A 19840-nucleotide genomic window follows, 5' to 3' on the forward strand; every position below is an offset into this window, starting at 1 on the left:
TTTTAGTGCAACCAGCAGGGGGCGTCACAGCCACTTCACCACATCAGCCTCAGTAACAGTGGTGCAGGTGGAGAAGCAGAATAAAAGGAGGAGTTTGAGGAACTTTTTTTTCTTACATTAGTAAACTGCTCTAATTTCTTTTTTGATTTGTTTTGTTTTTTACGTAAGTTTGAAAAGTTTATTATTTTTCATTTATAATTCACATTTCAAGTATTGTCTTGGTTGTCGTTCCTCCTTTTATGGACCAGGGTTTATGAACATAAGTTATTGTTTTTTTTGTCATTATTATGTAAAGCTAACTGCATTTTCTACTCTTTATTGCTTTGCATGAAATGTCATTTTTACTTTTAAGACTTTAATCTTTCTACATCTTTATAACCTTTTTACCTTGTTTAACTTTTATGTTTTGTTTCGTATTAGGGCCACATTGAGAAAAATAAATTCACAGGCGTCGAGAATAAAGTCTTAATTTAAATGATTAGAGTCATACATTTACGAGCATATAAAGTCCACTTTATTTAAAATAGAATCAGAGATACTTTTTTGTAGCAAAAATCTGACTTTGCATTGTTGCCATGGCAACACCGTTAAAAGATTTGTCAACATGTTCAGCAGGCATCATCTACCATGTGTTTTAAGTGTTTTCACCAATTTTGAGATCGGGAACCACCTGCCAATGATAGTTCGGGAGGCGGACACTCTCTCTGAATTTAAAGTTTTTGATACTCATCAAAAACAGGTGACTTTTTGGACTGTCCTGACATGATTAACATTTGTACCAACTTTTGTTTATGTACTGTATGTGAAACATTTAAAAAAAAAACAGTTGTTTTCCCATTTTGTTTAGCCCCTCCCACTTCCAATTTTCAACGCTTTTTCACCGAACAACTTTCACAGTTGTTTTAAACCAGGACTGATGCGGCTGCAAAAATTAAAAAAATACAACATGTGGAGTTAAGGTTTAGTTATAGCACATTTTAAAACAACAAAAGCTGGTCCAAAGTCCTTCATACTAGGGAATCAGATAATCGAATAATAAAATGATAAAACATGAGACTTGAACAGAAGGTGCGTATATAGAGACAGTCATCAGATTTGAAGCAGCCTCTGAAAATAAGATCCAAGAGAAAGTGGTTAACAGCAATTTACAGCGTATCATAAATCTATTGTAAAACGAAGAAACTGCACTAAGAAAACTTATGGCATTATTACAATATTCAAGACTGTTCCTGGTAATGATACAGTAGCTGTAAAAACACAAGCTTTTTATATCGTCTGTCAAACTGGTTTGAGCAGTCGTTACGTCTTAATGTCTAAGGAAGAGCACAGGTGGAGGAGTTTGTTTCTGAGCTTCAGCCAAGAAGAAGAGTAAGTACAACAATCTATTATTCTGCCTAAATATTGCAGGGAACTCAACTATTATCAAACATTATTATAGTTGGATGTCAACATGGATTTTGACCATTTTATCAAACACCTTGACATGTTTTATCCGGTGAGAAGTGTCTTGTAGAAATACTGTGTCTTGTACAATACTACATGTGTACAAGTTGTACACTTGTAGTATTGTACAACAATGCACAGATCTGTTATACGGTTGTACTCGGTGGTGGAAAGCAATGAATTACATTTACTTGCGTTTCTGTAATTTTTTTACTTAAGTATGTTTTTTTTTCAAATACTGTACTTCACTACATTTTAAATCACAAAAAAACAGGTGAATTAACCTTTGACACATTTTGACTGATACATTATGTGTTTACATATTTTATTTTGTCGGCACTTTAATTTGTAAAGGGTTGCCTTTAATTAAAAGCATTTTTATTTTTTGCAATACAAAGAACCCCAACCTTGTTAAAAAAAGTAACTAAGTAACTTTTACTCCATGTACATTTTAAATGAGCTGCTATTTTACTTTCACTTAAGTACATTTTACTTGAACTTAAGTAGAATTTTATCAAAATAGTGGTACTTTTACTTGAGTAGAATGTTTCTGTACTCTTTCCACCCCGGTTATACTGCATAATACACATAACTAAATGAATACATGTACGGTTTTAGCAAATTAATTTGTGTGTATCCACACTGTACCTTTCATTTTCATAATTTGCATCTATCAAAAATACATTCTGCATGTGTGTCTGTAGAGAAACGTTTTCCAAATGATTATAACATGTGTTATAAACATGCAGCACCTTAAGACTTTGCTTAAAAGTGAAGAAAAAGTAACAATTTCATTTGTGTGATGTATCTTTGGACCTTTCTCTTTGGAATCAAAGGTGCTGCTCCAGTCTCTGAAGTCCATCTTCCCATCTGCATATCATGTGTCGCAAACTCAGACGACCAGTGGTTGCAGTCTCCTGCTTTTTAATTTTCCTTTATTTATTGATGCAGTTAGCAGGTGTAGTGAGAGTGAGTGGACCAGTCTTACCTGTTGAGCCGTTCCTGCGTACATCAGGTTCAAAATGTTTACCTGGTTTTTACACCAAGGAGGAGCTGGAGCCTCACTTTCGCAGGCCTCCCCAAAATGCCAGTGCACCAGGAGCAAATGGCGAAGCCTTTGTTATGACACATAAACTGACTCTGGATGAAGAATATGAGAAGTTATTTGGGCTCAATAACAACCAGTTCTACCAGTTTGCCAGTGATCGTATCTCGCTGCATCGCGATCTTGGCCATGACACCCGGAACACAGAGTGAGGACAAGCATTGTTTTTTTATTTCTGTATGTAGACTCAGAAACATGATTCTGGAGAAGATATTAGTCCATGGGCCAGGGACCAACATTTCATTTGTCGGTACAGCTAAAGAGGACAAGACTTGGTCATAATCTTTGAAAAGGTCCATGTCTACAGTAGAGATGACATTTTAGCATGATCGACATTCCTGGGTGGCAACTGTGTCACAGTAACTACGTCAAGTGAAACAACCCTAAAGTAAATAGCAATGTCAGACGCTGGTGCATATCCTGGTTTAGGTTCATGGCCAGGGCATTTTTAAATGACTTATAATATTGTGTTTGATGTCATTTCAAAGAGAAGCTTATCATGGGCAGTTATTAACCTTAAATAATCCTTATTGACATGTATTTTTTTGTTGCGTTACCACACAACTATATAAAGAATAGTTTCTAAATGTGGTGAGGTTCATGTTTTAACAACTTCCCCCTTCTACTGTAATTTATGCCTCATATCAACATGTCACAATGGAATCGTATGGTGCATTTCCTGAATCTTTAAGAGTCCTGTGAGCACTACACTTTCTGACTTTTGTCTCTGATCTTAAAGGTCACAGAGATAAAATGCTAAATATATTTAACCCTTAGTGCTCACAGACACAGATCTGTGCCACAAGTGCACCCATGGTAAATTGCCGTGGGAATAATACACAACTCCTTATATGGACATATGTGGGATTTTATAGGTCACATATTCAGGTGTTAAAAAATGCAGGAGGGATTCCGTCTTCTTATGTGTTGTTGAGTCAACGTTATGATTAATTTTATATCGCATTTTTAGTAGTGATATAAAGTAGCAATAATTGTGCAGAAGTCACAAACATAGACCTTTTTTTTAGACCTTTTAGAAGTGAACTTTGAACTGTGATGTTATTACCAAATTTCACAAATTCAATCCGATTTTAAACATTTTGAGTACTTTTTGCTCAGGTGTGCTTATATAGTTGGTGAAAATTAAAGAAATGTTCAAAGTATGTACATCAGATTGCCTGTAGGTTGTGCTGAAGAGCTGAAGTGAACTGCATTGTTGTGTGAAAATATCCTTAATGAGGCGTAAATGAAAGTAAATAAGCTCCCCCTTAAAATGATGCCAAACACAATATTCTATAAGTCATTGAAAAATGTCCTGGTAATGAGATAAACCAGAATATTAACCATTAACCACTAACTTGGGTTGTTCAACATACCAAAATATTACAGAGGAACATGGTACCAAAACCTGGTCTGGCCCATGGCCTATATGTTATAAATGTGACGCCTGTTTGACTCTTGACAGTTGCCTGGAACAAAAGTTTTGGAGATGTCCTGGTCTCCCAAAAACGTCTGTGATCATCGTGTTCCATAATGAGGCCATGTCCACTCTGATGAGGACAGTCTACAGTGTCTTACACACAGCGCCTGCTGCTCTGCTCACAGAGATCCTACTGGTGGACGATGCCAGCACAGATGACAGTGAGTGCAGTGAAATTATTGTTATTATTATTATTATTTTGTGTGTGTATTTACAATCATCTGAATGTAAGAATTGTTTGAAGTTAATTAATATAATTAATAATTAATAGCCCTCTGTATGTCGCTCTGTATGTTATATATACTAGTATTATACCAATGCATACATGGATGTGTCACTGGAATTATTTTAACATGGAAAAGTCTAATTTGTACAATTTTCTTTATTGCTTTGTGCATTCTAAACTTAGTTCATAGAGTAACTTTGGAAAAACATCTGTACATAGTTGCCATTCTTTTGGTCTGTTTTTGCGCATTGAGACAAAAACTCAAACAAATGTTCTTTTAAATATGTTTTATACTGTTCAAATTTCAAATTGAACAGGCAAAATCTGGTGTTCATGTACAACTACTGTATAGTATTGTTTTTTTTTTTTAAATCTTCATTTTAAATTGTTAATACACTATTTTAACATGTAGTAAATTGTAAATAACTGCCAGATATTGAAAGTTATTCTGGAAAAATGGGCAAGAGCACTTTCATTCATTCATTCATTCATTCACTCACTCATTTTCTGGCCCTTTATGGTTAAAATAAGCAACAAAAGATTTGAAGGTGTGAAAGAGTTAACATTACATCACATTTCACATCACATAGTAACAGAACCAGAACGTTAAAGACAAATAAAGGAGTTGTCAGTAATATCAGAGCTAATTGTGTTTCCACTAAAGTCATAATAACAACAGTAATTAGTTTTCTTCAGATGACCTGAAGACTCTCCTGGATGAACACGTACAGCAGCTGAAGATAGTGCGCGTGTTACGACAGACACAGAGAAGAGGCTTGGTTGCTGCCAGACTGCTGGCAGCAAAGGCTGCACAAGGAGAGGTCCTCACCTTCATGGATCCCCACTGTAGGTATCCCATAATATTTTCATGCTTGGGTTTGATTGGTATGTGAGAAGGGAAAACACCACTGTATAATCACCTGCTATCAATAAAAAAGTCCTCTGATGTAAGTCGTACAGCAAGCAATTAACCATGCACAAATATTCATGTGTTCATAGGTGAATGCTTCAATGGATGGCTGGAGCCTCTTCTAGCACGTATATCGGAGCAGCGCAGCACTGTGGTCAGCCCACTCATCTCCGTCATTGACCAATACAATCTTAAGTTCCATAAGCCGTTCCTTCAGCTGCAGTATCACATTAGAGGGAATTTCGACTGGAACCTCACGTTTGGATGGGAGCGCATTCCTGAGGAAGAGAAGAAGAGGAGGAAGAACGAGACATATCCCATTAGGTAGTCACACACAATTCCATGTAAATGTCTTTACCTGAAAATCTAGTTATTAATGTTATGGGGTCCCCACAACATAAGGAATACCAGGCACACACATTGTATATAACTAACTAAGGTAATCCATTTCAGATCTGCTAAATTTGCTACTTTTATGAATGAAAGTTGAACATGAATGTGAATTCAGATCCATCTTAAATACACACAGTGGTTCTTCACAGTCATGCCAACGAAAAGTACACATTTAAGTAGTCGGTAATTGATGCAGATGACGTCAACTGCCATAAAACACCAAAGAAGAAAAAGAAGGGGCATGCCAATCATTCAATTCACATATTTGGATACCGTCAGCTTCTAAAGATATATCAACATTTTGGTTCCTCACAGTTCAGGCATTATGAGCCAGAGTGCTGTGAAAACATGCTATTATAAAATTGCAGAAAAGAACAACAGGAAACAAAGCAATAATAAAAAATAACTTAATTCACACTAACTTCTTCACAGTTCCTTAATGATGTGAAGGCTTTCTTTGTTTCTTTTGTTTTACCTACATCATTATTGATTTTTTTCTGACTTCATAGAACACCCACCTTCTCTGGAATTGTGTTCTCTATATCTAAATCATACTTTGAGGATATTGGGACTTATGACGACCAGATGTTCTGCGGCGGTGAGAATTTGGAATTGTCCTTCAGGGTAAGAGATTAAGTGTGTTTCATGATACAGTACACTACATGTTAGTACTGTACAAAATGGTAATAATCTTCTCTACTGCAGGTCTGGCTGTGTGGAGGTCAGCTAGAGATCATTCCCTGTTCTGTTGTCGGCCACATTTTCCGAGAAAACAGCCCCCACACCAGCTGTAATGAAACTATCGCCCGCAACCTAGTGCGTCTGGCTGAGGTCTGGCTGGATCACTACAAATGGGTCTTCTATCGTGAAAACAGAAATGCAGCTGCAGTTTTTCTAAAGGTTCGCCTTCACAAATGCGTCTTCCCAAACTGTTTGATGTTGAAATACACGGTACAGTGTCACATGTTTCTTTTGTGTGTGTGTTTTTCTCCAGAGGTCCTTTGGAGATGTTGGTGAACGTCATAAACTCAGGGAGAGATTAAAGTGCAGGAACTTTGCTTGGTACCTGCAGAACATTTACCCAGAGGCCAATGTCGCTCACATCCCGCCTCCCATCCATCAACTGGCCAACAACTTTACCAGCATTGGATAGTCTCTCGAATGTTTGCAGTTGTAAAACATGCAACTGCACTTTCATCCAAAGAGAGGTTGCAGACCCCTGCACTTGTTTAGTGCAGGGGTCTGTATAGTTCTACATGTAAAAAATGCATATATGTAAATATATATATAAGAAATATTGTCTTAAATTAGTCTCAAAATAAGAAAATAAGAGGACATGCAAGGTACATCTTTTGAAGAAGGTTAAACTCTGTTGGAACACATTTATATGTCATGCAGATTGTTTGCTGGCTCAATTTCTTTTCAATTATATCTACTTTTGGTGTGTTGTGAGAGCACAAACTGTTTCATTGTTTGTTTCAGGTTAATATTTCGGCAGTTTTCCACCATGATCCCAGCTCGCCTTGACTTGACTCGCCTCACCACGGCACGCCACAGCACTTTTTCCACGTTTTCCACTACAAAAATAGTACCTACTCAAAGTGGGCGGAGTCATCACTGCGCGGCTCGTTTTACACTCGACACACAGAAACACACAAACGAGTGACTGGTGACTTGTGAAGCAGTTGTTTTCAGTCTAATTGAATCATTAGAATCAGTTAATTAAAACTATTTGTTCAGTACTTCCTCCATGACCAGAGCACAGACTCCGTCTGACACAGTCACTGAACTGAAATACAGCGGCAGGGTTTGTGATGTCTCTAAATACACCAGACTCCTCTGTTAAATGTTGAGATTTTAGACATTTCCCTGGTAATTGTTGGAGATCAACCCATATTTTTAGGATTGTTAAGTAGTTTTTAACTTATCTACAATTCGGCATTGTTCGGCTTGATTCTTGTGTCGGACATCTCTTCCTGTGACGGCACCCAATCAGTGGCCAGCAGTCTGGTGATGTCACGCATAGTATCGCATCGGCTCGCTTGGAACCTCGCCAGAGCAGGTACTAGTACCAGGCACCGTGGCGAGGCGAGCCGGTGGATACACGCCATTAGATTATTGAGAGAGCTAAACCCACACAAATTTATATGATCTGTGTTCTCCACTTAACATATTTACTGGTTTTGTCTAACAAACACATTTTTGTGCAAACCCTTGAAAAGATATTCCTTCAACTGTGTAGCAACTCATATTGCAACACACGCTTCCTGGTTGCACGAGGAAATAATGCAATTTCAGTTTCCTCATTCTTGTCACTACTACGATACCTCTACATTTACTTGAAATTCAGTTAAGGGCAGAAAGTATGTGGTGTTTTATATCATTGTTTTCATACAAAACTACTTAAGAATGACGACAGTGTTTATCAATGTTTGAGGTATTCCATACGGTGGCCTGGAAGTGTAAACCATTATTATTATTACAAAACATGAAACACTAACAAATCCCATAAGAAATAATTCTTTCAGTTTCAAGAGGGTTCTATGCACATTGAATAATTTTTGTGAAATTATTCAATTTGTCCACAAACCAAAACGATTCAGCTTGAATGATTTCTTAGTTATATGGAGCAAAGAAACCAAATATTCACATTTAAGAAACTGAAAAATCACAGAAACTGGTTTTAATTATTTAGAAAACACTCAAACTGAATAATCGATTATCAAAATAGTTGAAGATTAATCGTTTCAGCCCTAGTGTAAACATACACAAATATCACTTAAGTGAAAACAAGTGAAAACAGCACTAAATTTGGCTGAATTGGTATGAGCGGTAAGATGAAGAGCCGTTTGAGGGCCTCTTCTCTTTGGCTCGGCTCTTCTCGATGAGCCGAGCCAAATGATCTCGCTCACTACAAAGAGCCGGAATGCCCATCACTACCACAGCCCTCTCACAGCCACAGTTACCTGTAAGACCTTCACAGCCCACTAGGAGGCCGCAGCCTATACTATGGGTTCACGTAAGCCACACCCTCTGGCAATGGACCGTGACGTCACTGAGTTCGACAGTGATGGGCACACAAGCGAGCGCTGGTGAGTTTCTCCCAAACCAATAAAATCCCTCAATTCTGCCGTGTCACTCTAACAGGGAAGTAGGCAAGTCTCGCACCCTCGGTAGCAGACTGCCTCCTCCTGCGTGAGTCAGCTCCGGACAGTGTGTGTGTATTTATCTGTCGCCGGTGCTTCAGTGAGGGTCTCTCTTCCTGCTTATCATCTCATTACCGGACTTGTGAGTAGCATCTGTCGTCGCCGCCGTTTACCGTGTCGGTTGTTTTTGTTTTTCTTTGAGCGTGGTGTAGCTTGTCACTCCCAAACTAACAGACTGCCTATCAACTACTGTTATCATAATATCTGCATGTGAAGCTAAGAGCGCATGACAGAGCGGTTTTATCCGCACACATAACCAGTGAAACTGTGTTCGTTCATTAACAACGCTGTGTCTAACTGGATGCCTCGAGCCAACATGGACGAATAGGAAATTATCGACGAGTTTTTAAATGTTAGCTTGTGTTGTGTTGTTAGCCCACGGTGCACGGCTTCACCGCGGTGTTGTGCAGCGAAGTTGAGCCCTCTAAATACGGGATTTGGTGGTGGAGGATTTGGCTAATATCATTACAGTTTGGTGCGTATACTGTTTTTCCTGGTATAAACAATGTGCTGTCAGGAGCAGTAGCCCTGATGCTCTGGTTGAAAGCTTTTTGGAGGTAAAATATTGTAAATTGTGGTTAAGGTTGTGGTCACCAGTATTCAGTGTCTATACAGCACTGAATATCACCATGTTCTTTAGGGACATCCTTTGGGACACTGTCATGTAGGGGCAATAGGGAACTTTTTAACTGCACCCTTTTTAGTTGGAAGGGCACCCACAGGAAACAACAGTTGCAACTGTATAGTGGAAAAGTGCCATTCAACTCCACACGTCTTTGGTCGCTTTCCATCACTGTAGTATAGTACCTCCTCATCGTCATACTACGGCTGCACAAAACTGCTGTGATGTCATTTTATGTGACAAACTATTGACCAGCCTAGCTGTTGATTTTGGTGTACTGAATCTTTAGAATCAATTTATTAAAATGTATAAGTTCAGTACTTTGTGCATTAACCAGAGCGGACACAGTCACTGAACTGAAACGGTAATAAATCGGTAAAAAGGTTTACCTGATAATGTCAATCAACCAGCAACTTTTCAAACAACCAATGATAGACCGATAGATAGAAAACTTTGTCCTGATTCAACAAAGTTACACCCAGATTACTGTGTATGAGCAACAAAACAAAGTATATCATTAATCATAACTTGGTGTTCTTAGATGTTGGGGGTTGGTGCTTTATGATGTTGCAATAACAAAAAAATTCAATTTTCTTACTGAAATGATAGGTCAGTTTATACAGAATATGCGCTACTGCATAAATATAATCTTATTTCTCCCTGGTCATTAAGTTAGAATGTGACATTTGATCAACCTTCACATTGATTTTGTAATTGTTTACATTCCTCTGGCCTCAAGTTTTTCAAAGATGTCATCATGAGAAGCCTGCATAGTCACCTAACCATGAACAACTAGAAGACAGTAATTAAATGAAACCATATGTCTTTTGCTTTGGCTAAAATGAAGTAACACTCAGAGAAAACTCAAACCTTTTACTTCTCAGAAGCATGCTCTTCCTTTTCTTTCATTGTTGGATGTTGAACAAGGAAGTGAAGAAGGAAATTGTGATGCTTTAACTTATTTACTTATTATTTGCCAGCTTACCATATTTCTTACAATAGCACTGAATGTTTAAGTTGAAGATTCTTTTAAGGTAAAAAGGAGAAAACAGGATTTTACTGATCTTTGTATGATTGGTAATCTCTGAAGGATGCTTTTATAAATGTTTTATAAAATGCTTTATGAAACACATGCTGTGAAGCGATCTCTGCCACCACTGTCTTGTGACAGGGATGTTAGTGAGCGCTGCAAATGTTTGCCATCCCTATTTTAAAACTGGATTTTCCGTTTATCTGCTCTTTTAGAGAAAATGAGCAACATCCCCCTCTCTCGCTCCGAGGTGTTTGGAGAGCTGAGGCAGGAGCTGTACGATGATGAGGAGTTTCATCAGACTGACGTTCACGTCTTCTTCATCATGGGAGCATCGGTGAGAGTCACAGTCTACAATCCACAAAATGGATTGAGTGCATGTTGACATATTTAAAACATCTGCAATAGTTTTACATGGTTAGTGAAGGAAATGTTGAAACTGATTTCATAGAGATTCCACAAACAAGCACAACTAATGATCTGAGCCTTTAAACGCCCAAAGATAAGACTTTATTAAACTTTGCCTATTTTGTTAATAGTTTATGGTACTTCTGACTGGAAGAATGTGCATCATACAGAATACTTTTTTGTTGAACAGCAGGTTTGCTTGACTATACAAATATGTATATGGACATTGGATTGGAAAAACCCCACCAATTGTACTCACTGAACATTTGTACATAATTTCTCTCTTAAAGGGATTTAATAAACCAAGAAATAAAAAAATAAAAAATCCTCAAAAGTTTAGTGTTTTTTTGAACATCCCTCCACTCTGCTTATTTTATTCAGCAGTAGCTTTTAGTAGCTGTGTCTGTTCTCCTGCTGCTGGTTTTTGCAGTGTCACTGGCTGTCAGCATTTTTCTTTCATGCGATACACCAGTCTGTGTGCAGCTTTTTGTTTGCGCCTGTTTTGTGTGAGTGTGTGTGTGTTGCTGCAGCGGTCGAATGTGTTGTCTTTTCAATTTTATTATAGATTGATTACTGTAACTCCACCCCGTTTTCCACACATGCACATTTACTTACTGCTTCTAAATTAATAGTAATTGTTATTCAAAATGTGTGATGAAAGAGTGCATCAAGTTAGATATTGTTGCTTTGCATATGAGCTCTAATGACTGAACTGAGAGAAATTTTGAGTGTCCACATAATCTTAAACAAAGGTGTTGCAGAACAAGTTTGTTTAAACAGAGATGACCATGTACAAGCCAGCAGTGTACTATTGTAAATTTAATTTATTTTGACTTCTTATTTCTGGGTATTCTCATACTTAATTTTAATGATGTTCATCTGAGTTAGCTGTTAGCTGGGGTGCCTTCTGACACTGACATACACATCAAATGGCATGTTGCCATGTACGTTGGTGTAGCCGGAAAAGCAGGCTATTGTTTATTGTGTTCCTCAGCATATTTAATTCAGCAGCAGGACACTGTTGGCTGATGTTAAGCACTTGCTTCCAGTGAGATTAGTGGAGTTGTGTGATTCTTAAAAAAGCAAAGCAGCCTGCTCACCTGCTGTCACACAGCGTGACCTGCAGTAATGCAGCGTCTTTTGCATTGTGGTGTATTATTACCACTTTTGCATAGTGCAGAAGTATTATGTATTCATAAATGTGTGCGTAAGCTTTTATTTAAGGTGAATAATTCTGGTTGTGTGTTTGTACTTTTAGGGGGATCTGGCTAAGAAGAAAATCTACCCAACTCTGTGGTGAGTAAACCTTTGACCTCACTTGAAAGGCTTTTACACGAATAGCACAGCAGTGGATGGTGAAAGATTATAATCTGAAGTAGAGCCGCTGCTGAAGGTGTAATGGACAGTAATGTCTTTCTCTCCCAGGTGGTTGTTCAGAGACGGCCTCCTCCCTGAGCAGACGTATTTTGTAGGATTTGCTCGCTCTAACATGACAGTAGATGCAATTCGAGCTGCTTGCTTGCCATACATGAAGGTGAGACTAAAGACTAGACAACATATTATAACTATGTACATTTAAAATGTTCAAAAGCAAAAAATGAAAAATGAAGAATAAACTACATAAGTATTGAAGTTATTTTCTTCTTGTTTGTGTGCAGTATTCATTTATGATTTGGTGGAGTAGCAGTGAGTGTCAAAGTAAAGTAAAATAATCTTGAATTAATGTGTTGACAGTTTATTATTATATTGAATTAGTCAATGTTTGCTGATTATAAACAAACGTTGAATGAGTCAATAAAAGCTCATAAAGCCTTTCCTGCTGCCCCCAGGTGGCAGGTTTTTTTTTTTTTCTTTTTTTTTACAAAATAGTTAAGTCATCACAAAATGATTTTATTCACACTATATTCACATATTCACTTATATTCCGCTCGATGTTTAACTGTTGCATGTTAAAAGAGCCAGTTAAATCAGCACATGCTTAAATGTTCTCATTCTTTGGCCCAGGTGACGGACACAGAGGCAGAGCGAGTGTCGGCCTTCTTCAGCAGAAACACGTACATCAGTGGGAAATACGATGACGCAAGTTCCTTCACTGACCTCAACACGCATGTCCTGTCTCTGCCTGGAGGACCCAAGGCAAACCGTCTCTTTTACCTGGCCCTGCCACCCACCGTCTACCACAATGTTACAGAAAACATTAAGCACCACTGTATGAGCACAAAGTCAGTGCACACCCTTTCTTCTTTGTTTTCCTCTCATGTATATATTCCTGTGTTACACTGTTTACTTATTCCACTCTGCAATGTTTCACTCTTCAGAAACATTTTTTTCTTCTCACGGTTTTGCATTTGTGTTATTTAGTGGGTGGAACCGGGTAATAGTAGAGAAGCCATTTGGACGAGACCTTCAGAGCTCTGAGGAGCTCTCGGCTCACCTCTCCTCCCTCTTCTCTGAAGACCAGATCTACCGCATAGATCACTATCTGGGCAAAGAAATGGTGCAGAATCTCATGGTGCTCAGGTAAGACAAATATCTTTGGAATAAGTTTGTGTCCGGTTTTCTTGCCTTTTATTGAATATGAGCACTATGAAAATGATTAGTTTTAAGTGGTATAAACAGGGAATAATGTAATGTAAATATAAGGATGATGCATTCATTTTTCAATCGAGATTACATCAAATTTGTTTGTGGTTATGGAAAGAGACTTGCATCAGTTATGTTGATTTTATGGGAAGCCGTTTAAGTAAGAATTATAATCAAACCATTATTTTTTTATGTTGATTCTGTATGTGGACAAAATAGATTATATTTGACTCTATATTGGTGTCTGTTGAGTCAGTTTCTGCTGGCTTGTTGTTTAGAACCCTGTTAATATAATGCACAGTAAAATAGAGACTGGGCTTCAGTGAAGAACATAAAAGAGTATAAATGTTTATTGATGTTGTCACGCACAGATGTCACTTGTGTAGCCCTTCCTGTTGAGCACAGAGCATTTATGTTTATGTTTGCTGCAGGTTTGGGAACCAGATTTTTGGGCCAATCTGGAACAGAGACAGTGTGGCCTGTGTCGTCCTCACCTTTAAAGAACCGTTTGGCACTCAGGGACGAGGGGGCTACTTTGATGATTTTGGCATCATCCGGTGAGGGGGCTGTGACATATTGTCTTTGTGGTGTGAATTTAAATATTGATGTTTTGTGTACCCACACTTGGAGTGAAGCTACAACTAACTGCAGGAGATTTTGTCTTGTATTTGTTAGCAGTTAGTGTACAAGTGATAATTGTTTGTCAACAACTGTAACCTGTGTAACGAATAAAGGGTAATATTGTCCTTCAGGTATAAAGGTAAAAAAAAGAAACTAGGTCTAATATTGATTTAACAACAACAAACTATTTATATAGCTTTTAACTTAACCCGTAGTGATCTTGGGCATGGATCTGTGCCACAGACACAGTTGCTGTAGACATAATACACAACTTCTTATTTGGACATCGTGTGTGTGTGTGTGTGTATGTTCATGTTCATGTGTCACATCTTCAAAAAAAAGAAATCTGAGTACATTTTGCCCAGGTGTATCTATATAGTTGGTGAAAATGGGAAAACAAATAATAATGATTCATCAGATTGCCTATAGGTTGTTCTGGGGAAAAAAAGGACATAAGACACTCTATGTTGCACATTTTTACAGCCTCTGTGTATACATTTTAATATAGTAATGTAAAAAAAGCTGCCTAAATGTTCTGTGTTCTAAGGGTTAACTATAGAAACTAGTATCTAGTAATATTGAAAAGAGAAAAAGAAAACCTTGGTGGACTTGATATTTGACAAACGTCTCACATTACTGTAGTCCAATAATAGTGAAGTGTAACTTGTAAAAGGTGATTAATTATTCCGCTTACTGTAGTAGCTTAGTGACCATGCTTAGGTTTGACAGTTACAGTCCCAATTGATCACATGATCAGTTGTAATTGTAATCAGTGTAATCAACTGCATGCATTTTCTCTCTCCTGTATGTGTGTCCACCCGCTTTCCTTGTCGTGATCAGTGATGTCATGCAGAACCACTTGCTCCAGATGCTCTGTCTGGTTGCCATGGAGAAGCCAACGTCCACCAGCTCTGACGATGTCAGGGATGAAAAGGTACACCATCATGTTAAAGATATACTTTTTTTATTGTCATTTAAATTGTTATTATTCAAAGACGTCTTACGATATGTTGCCACTGGCTCAACATGTATGGGCATATGGGCACATCCATATCTAACCATAAAAAATAAATGTATGTCTCAGTACCTGATCCAGCATGATAGCTGAGGAGACCTGCAGTATATTAACTGTAAAATCTCAGTAGTAGCCAATGACTTTTTATTTAAAGTCAGGAGCCTTTTATTTGATAAGTTGTGTGTCCTCCATCTTTGTCTTGGTAAATTCAGTTTTACAAGAGTAAGTTTCACTTCACTGGGTTACCTTACATAAAATATTTGCCCAACACTACAATTAATTCATCAATAGACTTTTAATGTGAAAAAATAATGTTCTCATATGATGGGGTTAACGTTAATCAGGCGTATGTTTTTTTGACTGATGCTAATTAGGACAAAAATATTGTGAATTTAGATATTTTTGTTAAATGTAGAACGTGATTGTTGGTGTGATGTGAGCTGCTGTAATAAGACACATGTAACCCCACCTCCTTCAGTTGCTTTCGGCTTCTCCCTGTCTCGGGTTTGCCACAGTGTTTGACATGCACACATGATCAATGATCAGCCCTCAGGCCCTGACGTCCCAGGGTCGTGATCATGTTGGCCTATTACATAATTTTTTTTGGGAGGGGGGGCTTTGGAGTTGGCATGGAGAAAAAGGAGAAGACAAAAATATTTGCCTGCTCTGTCTCCAATATTGGTAGAGACAACCTAGCTTTCTCGACATAATGGCGGGAACACGTTGGCTGCCCCCTTGATAATAGCCTCTATTTATTGTTACTAGTCACCAGCAATAATTAAACTCTACCATTATTTAATTATTGAAAAAAATTATTATGATTTTTGTCTTTTTTTCTTGAAGGTGAAGGTGCTGAAGTGCATCTCTCCAGTGACCATGTCAGATGTGGTGCTGGGCCAGTATGTCGGGGATCCTGACGGTGAGGGAGAGGCTAAACAAGGTTACCTCGATGATCCCACAGTTCCCAAAGGATCAACACAGGCCACCTTTGCCACCACTGTGATCTATGTGCACAACCATCGCTGGGATGGTTCGTATATTGTTTCTTTTTTTTTTTCCCCCAAATACTACTAATGTTACACTTTCCTACATTCGCCTGTAAGACATGAGATTCCTCCTCCTCAGGGGTTCCTTTCATCCTTCGCTGTGGTAAAGCTCTGAATGAGAGGAAAGCTGAGGTGCGGCTGCAGTTCAAAGACGTTCCGGGAGACATTTTTGCGAAACAATGTCACAGGAATGAGCTGGTTGTGCGTGTGCAGCCCAATGAAGCCATCTACGTCAAGATGATGAGTAAAAAACCCGGCGTGTACTTTAGCCCAGAGGAAACTGAGCTGGACCTCACCTACAGGAGTCGATACAAGGCAGGTTCAGGATGATTTAATAAATGCAGTACACACTGTGGCCGTGAAATTAAAAGAAGACGATATATTGTTATTTCCTCAGTTTTGTTGCAAATAGCGTCCTCTGCCAGAGAACGGTTGCATTCAGATTTCTATACTTGCCCAACCATGAGTCCAAAATCCATGGTTATCTAATAATCTGAGGAACCTGGAGCTAGTGAGGTTTTCTCCAGGTTCTCCGGTTTCCTCCCACTGTCCAAAAACATGCAAATTTGGAAATGATGCCAATTGGACACTCTAAATTGACCATAGGTGTGAATGTGAGAGTGGATGTTTGTCTCCATGTGGCCCTGTGATGGACGGGTGATCCATCCAGGGTTGCAACCCGCCATTCGCCATGTCAGCTGATTCTATGCCCTTTTTTTTAGGACGTGAAGCTTCCTGATGCTTACGAGCGCCTCATCCTCGACGTCTTCTGCGGGAGTCAGATGCACTTTGTACGCAGGTATGTCTTCCCAATGGACTATATGCACGCAGCGTATATAGTCCTACTTACAACTTCTGCTTAAATATAAGCCAGCTCCATTACCTTCAGTCCGTTGTTGCTAATGGGAAACTTAGACTTAGTGGGGTAATATTGGTGATTAAAACATACATTTTCTTTCAGTAGTTGTTTTAGTAGTTTTCGGGATTCAACTTAGCCTTAAATGAAAAAGGCATCTAAAGCTGGACGCAATCGGGGTGTGTGTTTTAAAGTGGCTCTGAAGAACAAATCACAAATAGGAAAACACAACATTAACTTAGGAAAACATAACAACATTAACTTAGGAAAACACAACAACATTAACATTAAACACACACCCCAAAGCAGAAAACACAACAACATTAACATACGTTATGTGTCAGTCAATGTCGTCGTGTTTTCCTATTTTTGTTGGTGATTTGCACTTCAGGGCCACCGTAGTGTACTGATTACTGACCCAACTGCAAATGGATGCTGCTAACAGCCAATGAAAAAAAGTAGGTGGGACTCAGGACATGGTGTCAGAAGGACAAGAAGTAACATCACTTCACACATACCTGTCTTTTCTTCTTTAATTTCTCAGATAGCCGCCAATCAGTTTGTCGTCCAAGTTTGTTTACCCTTCGCACTGTCGCTCTTGTCGACTCCCCTGCGAGAGTTTGCGTGTGATGTGTTCAGTTGGTTTGACATCCAGTCTTTGATCCCTCGTCAAACGCAGTAGTTCAATGTGTGATCCCCAGTCTTTCATTCATCATAAAAAACTATGCTTAAACCAGTCCCAAGCTTTAATTTTATCGTCATGAGGGGATGACAGTGGAGCAATGCTGGGACTGTGCGCAGCCACTGCTGAATTCTATTCATTGCTAAATACTCTTGGGCTGGCTTATTAAAAACCTGTTATGACATGGCTTTTGTAACTACTTAAAGTGTGCTAATGGTTTTGAACACTAGATGGCGCCAAAGCTGTCGAGTCACTTTATGACGACATTAACTGCTCAATGGTTTCATCTCTGCAGTGATGAACTACGGGAAGCATGGAGGATCTTCTCGCCTCTCCTCCACCAGATAGACAACGACAAGCCAAAACCGGTTCCGTACAAATATGGGAGGTAGGAAATGTTCATCATAATTTGCAGTTGTTATTCGCAGACATCTTTCTTGTTCCCTGAACTGCCCCCTTTAGGAAGGGGTTTTACACGACCACAATCCCTAAACATGTCTTAAATCTTTTGAACCAAGATAGATTTTACTTCTGCAACTTTTTGCGGGCTGCTCTTTGTATTTTCTTTCAAGCTCAAACCTGTTTGCAGCCGTCTCACCTTACAGTTGCTGTTGCCTCAGTCTGTCCTGACATAAAATGAATCGCATCCTGTTTGCAGCACATGATCACGAGAGACACAAGACCTAAACGCCACTATACTGAAAAACACAGTCATGTGGTGTGAACTAGAGAAAAGCTCTCCACTTTTTACTATGTCTCTTTTAGATTTTTTAATTATTTGTAATAAATGATTCATGTTTTGTTTTGATGTGGGGGCAAAACCCAACTTTCCACCTAAATGAACCTTAACAGCCTTCGCAGTGCTTTTAACCGAGAGATGAATTAACTGTAGAATATTTCTCTTCTGTTTTAGCCGAGGTCCAGCAGAAGCAGACGAGCTTTCAAAGAGAGTTGGATATCGCTATGCCGGCACGTACAAATGGGTCAATCCTCACCGATTGTAGAAGGGTGGAGCGTTGGGATAGTAGGAAGGGTGTGGTAGTGTCAGCGAGTCATGTCATGTTCTAGTATTGGAGTGCCTTTTGAGGAAGAAGAGTGTTCCACGAGGTGAATCCATCACATTGGCAGCATAACAAGAAGCTATTTGAAAAAAACAAACAAAACAAACTCAGGTGTAGCAGATATTCCATGGTGCCAGATGATCAAACTGAAACTGTCATCACAGTTTTACATTATACTACAATGTTTTGGTACTCTCTGTCCTCCATTAATTCACAGTAGCTTACTTAGTTTTAATTTAAAGGTTGGACCAAGTCAGTTGCAAAGGGAACAAAAAAAATCAGGATGTTTAGGAAAAGCTTTAAGTGGCTCTGTGCTACCGTCTCTACTAAATAGACCTTTGTTTGTCAGGATTGTTTAATGGACGGCTAACGAGAACAGAATGCAGTGACAACAAAACAGTCTGAGTCTGCACTCTGCCAAAGATGGGAGTGGAAGTGGACAGAGCAGAGACGATGATTGTCCACCTCTTGTCCTGCTTATTAACCATTTGATTATAGTACCTATAGTGCTTTGGCTGCATTTACTGATCTTTAAGCTTTGCTGACAGGGAGTTGAAGTTATTTATACAGCTTGTATTACTGGATGTTTCATTCCTCCGCCTGGGACCAAGGAGAAGGTGCACTTTCACTTCAAAGCATTTACACTGAAATAGTCTTATCTTATCGTATCATTCTGGACCAGGAAAGTTGGCTTTTTTGTTTTGTTTAGTAGCCTCCCTCTCAACTAGTCCCTTATTGATATTTAGCAAAGTTTAATTTTCTCTTGTTTTTGTTTTCCTTTATTTCATAGACAGCAGTCATCTCTGTTACAGGTCATCAGTGAATGTCTTTTGTAAGGTCCAACTGCATACTATTGCTGTTAACTCCACACTAATGTTAAATTAGCTCTATTTCCACAACTTGTAATAAACAATTGACCTTGCTCTTGTGTTCATAAAGTTTCACTGCCACCAGTAATTGACTTATCGATGGGTTGATGCCCAGAAGCCATTTTAATAAGGTCTGTTCACTAAATATTAAGTTGTATTATAAGTTGAAAAATAATAAATTAAACATTTGTAAACCGCAAAAAGGTTCATTCTAGCTCACAAAATGCTTCACTCTAAACTACGCTCTTTTCTTTGGCTAGTGTAAGGAGGTTGCACCGTCACTC

General features: G+C 38.7%; 2 protein-coding genes across 5 annotated transcripts; both read left to right on the forward strand.

Annotated features, from left to right (window-relative positions):
- Positions 1 to 970: 970 nt before the first annotated feature.
- On the forward strand, positions 971 to 7014 carry LOC122777051 (polypeptide N-acetylgalactosaminyltransferase 6-like). Of its 3 annotated transcripts, XM_044038005.1 has the most exons (8): positions 1306 to 1368; positions 2280 to 2696; positions 4014 to 4189; positions 4951 to 5100; positions 5254 to 5488; positions 6067 to 6181; positions 6263 to 6457; positions 6552 to 7014. In XM_044038005.1, exons 2-8 carry the CDS (start codon positions 2323 to 2325, stop codon positions 6708 to 6710), a joined length of 1404 nt encoding a protein of 467 aa, XP_043893940.1. In that variant the 5' UTR covers positions 1306 to 1368; positions 2280 to 2322; the 3' UTR covers positions 6711 to 7014. The 3 variants fall into 3 exon arrangements, with proteins under 3 accessions (XP_043893942.1, XP_043893940.1, XP_043893941.1); XM_044038007.1 differs by lacking the exon at positions 2280 to 2696 and having other exon boundaries at positions 971 to 1368; XM_044038006.1 differs by lacking the exon at positions 1306 to 1368 and having other exon boundaries at positions 2251 to 2696.
- A 1423-nt stretch (positions 7015 to 8437) lies between these two features.
- On the forward strand, positions 8438 to 19609 carry LOC122777049 (glucose-6-phosphate 1-dehydrogenase). 2 transcript variants are annotated; one of them, XM_044038001.1, is made up of 13 exons: positions 8438 to 8649; positions 10631 to 10752; positions 12082 to 12119; positions 12249 to 12357; positions 12828 to 13045; positions 13185 to 13343; positions 13838 to 13963; positions 14868 to 14961; positions 15886 to 16072; positions 16168 to 16403; positions 16811 to 16887; positions 17922 to 18014; positions 18540 to 19609. In XM_044038001.1, exons 1-13 carry the CDS (start codon positions 8484 to 8486, stop codon positions 18628 to 18630), a joined length of 1716 nt encoding a protein of 571 aa, XP_043893936.1. In that variant the 5' UTR covers positions 8438 to 8483; the 3' UTR covers positions 18631 to 19609. The 2 variants fall into 2 exon arrangements, with proteins under 2 accessions (XP_043893936.1, XP_043893937.1); XM_044038002.1 differs by lacking the exon at positions 8438 to 8649 and adding an exon at positions 8665 to 8845.
- The last annotated feature ends 231 nt before the right edge of the window (positions 19610 to 19840 follow it).

The sequence above is a fragment of the Solea senegalensis genome, linkage group LG11 (assembly GCF_019176455.1).
Source record: "Solea senegalensis isolate Sse05_10M linkage group LG11, IFAPA_SoseM_1, whole genome shotgun sequence".
NCBI classification, from domain to species: domain Eukaryota; kingdom Metazoa; phylum Chordata; class Actinopteri; order Pleuronectiformes; family Soleidae; genus Solea; species Solea senegalensis.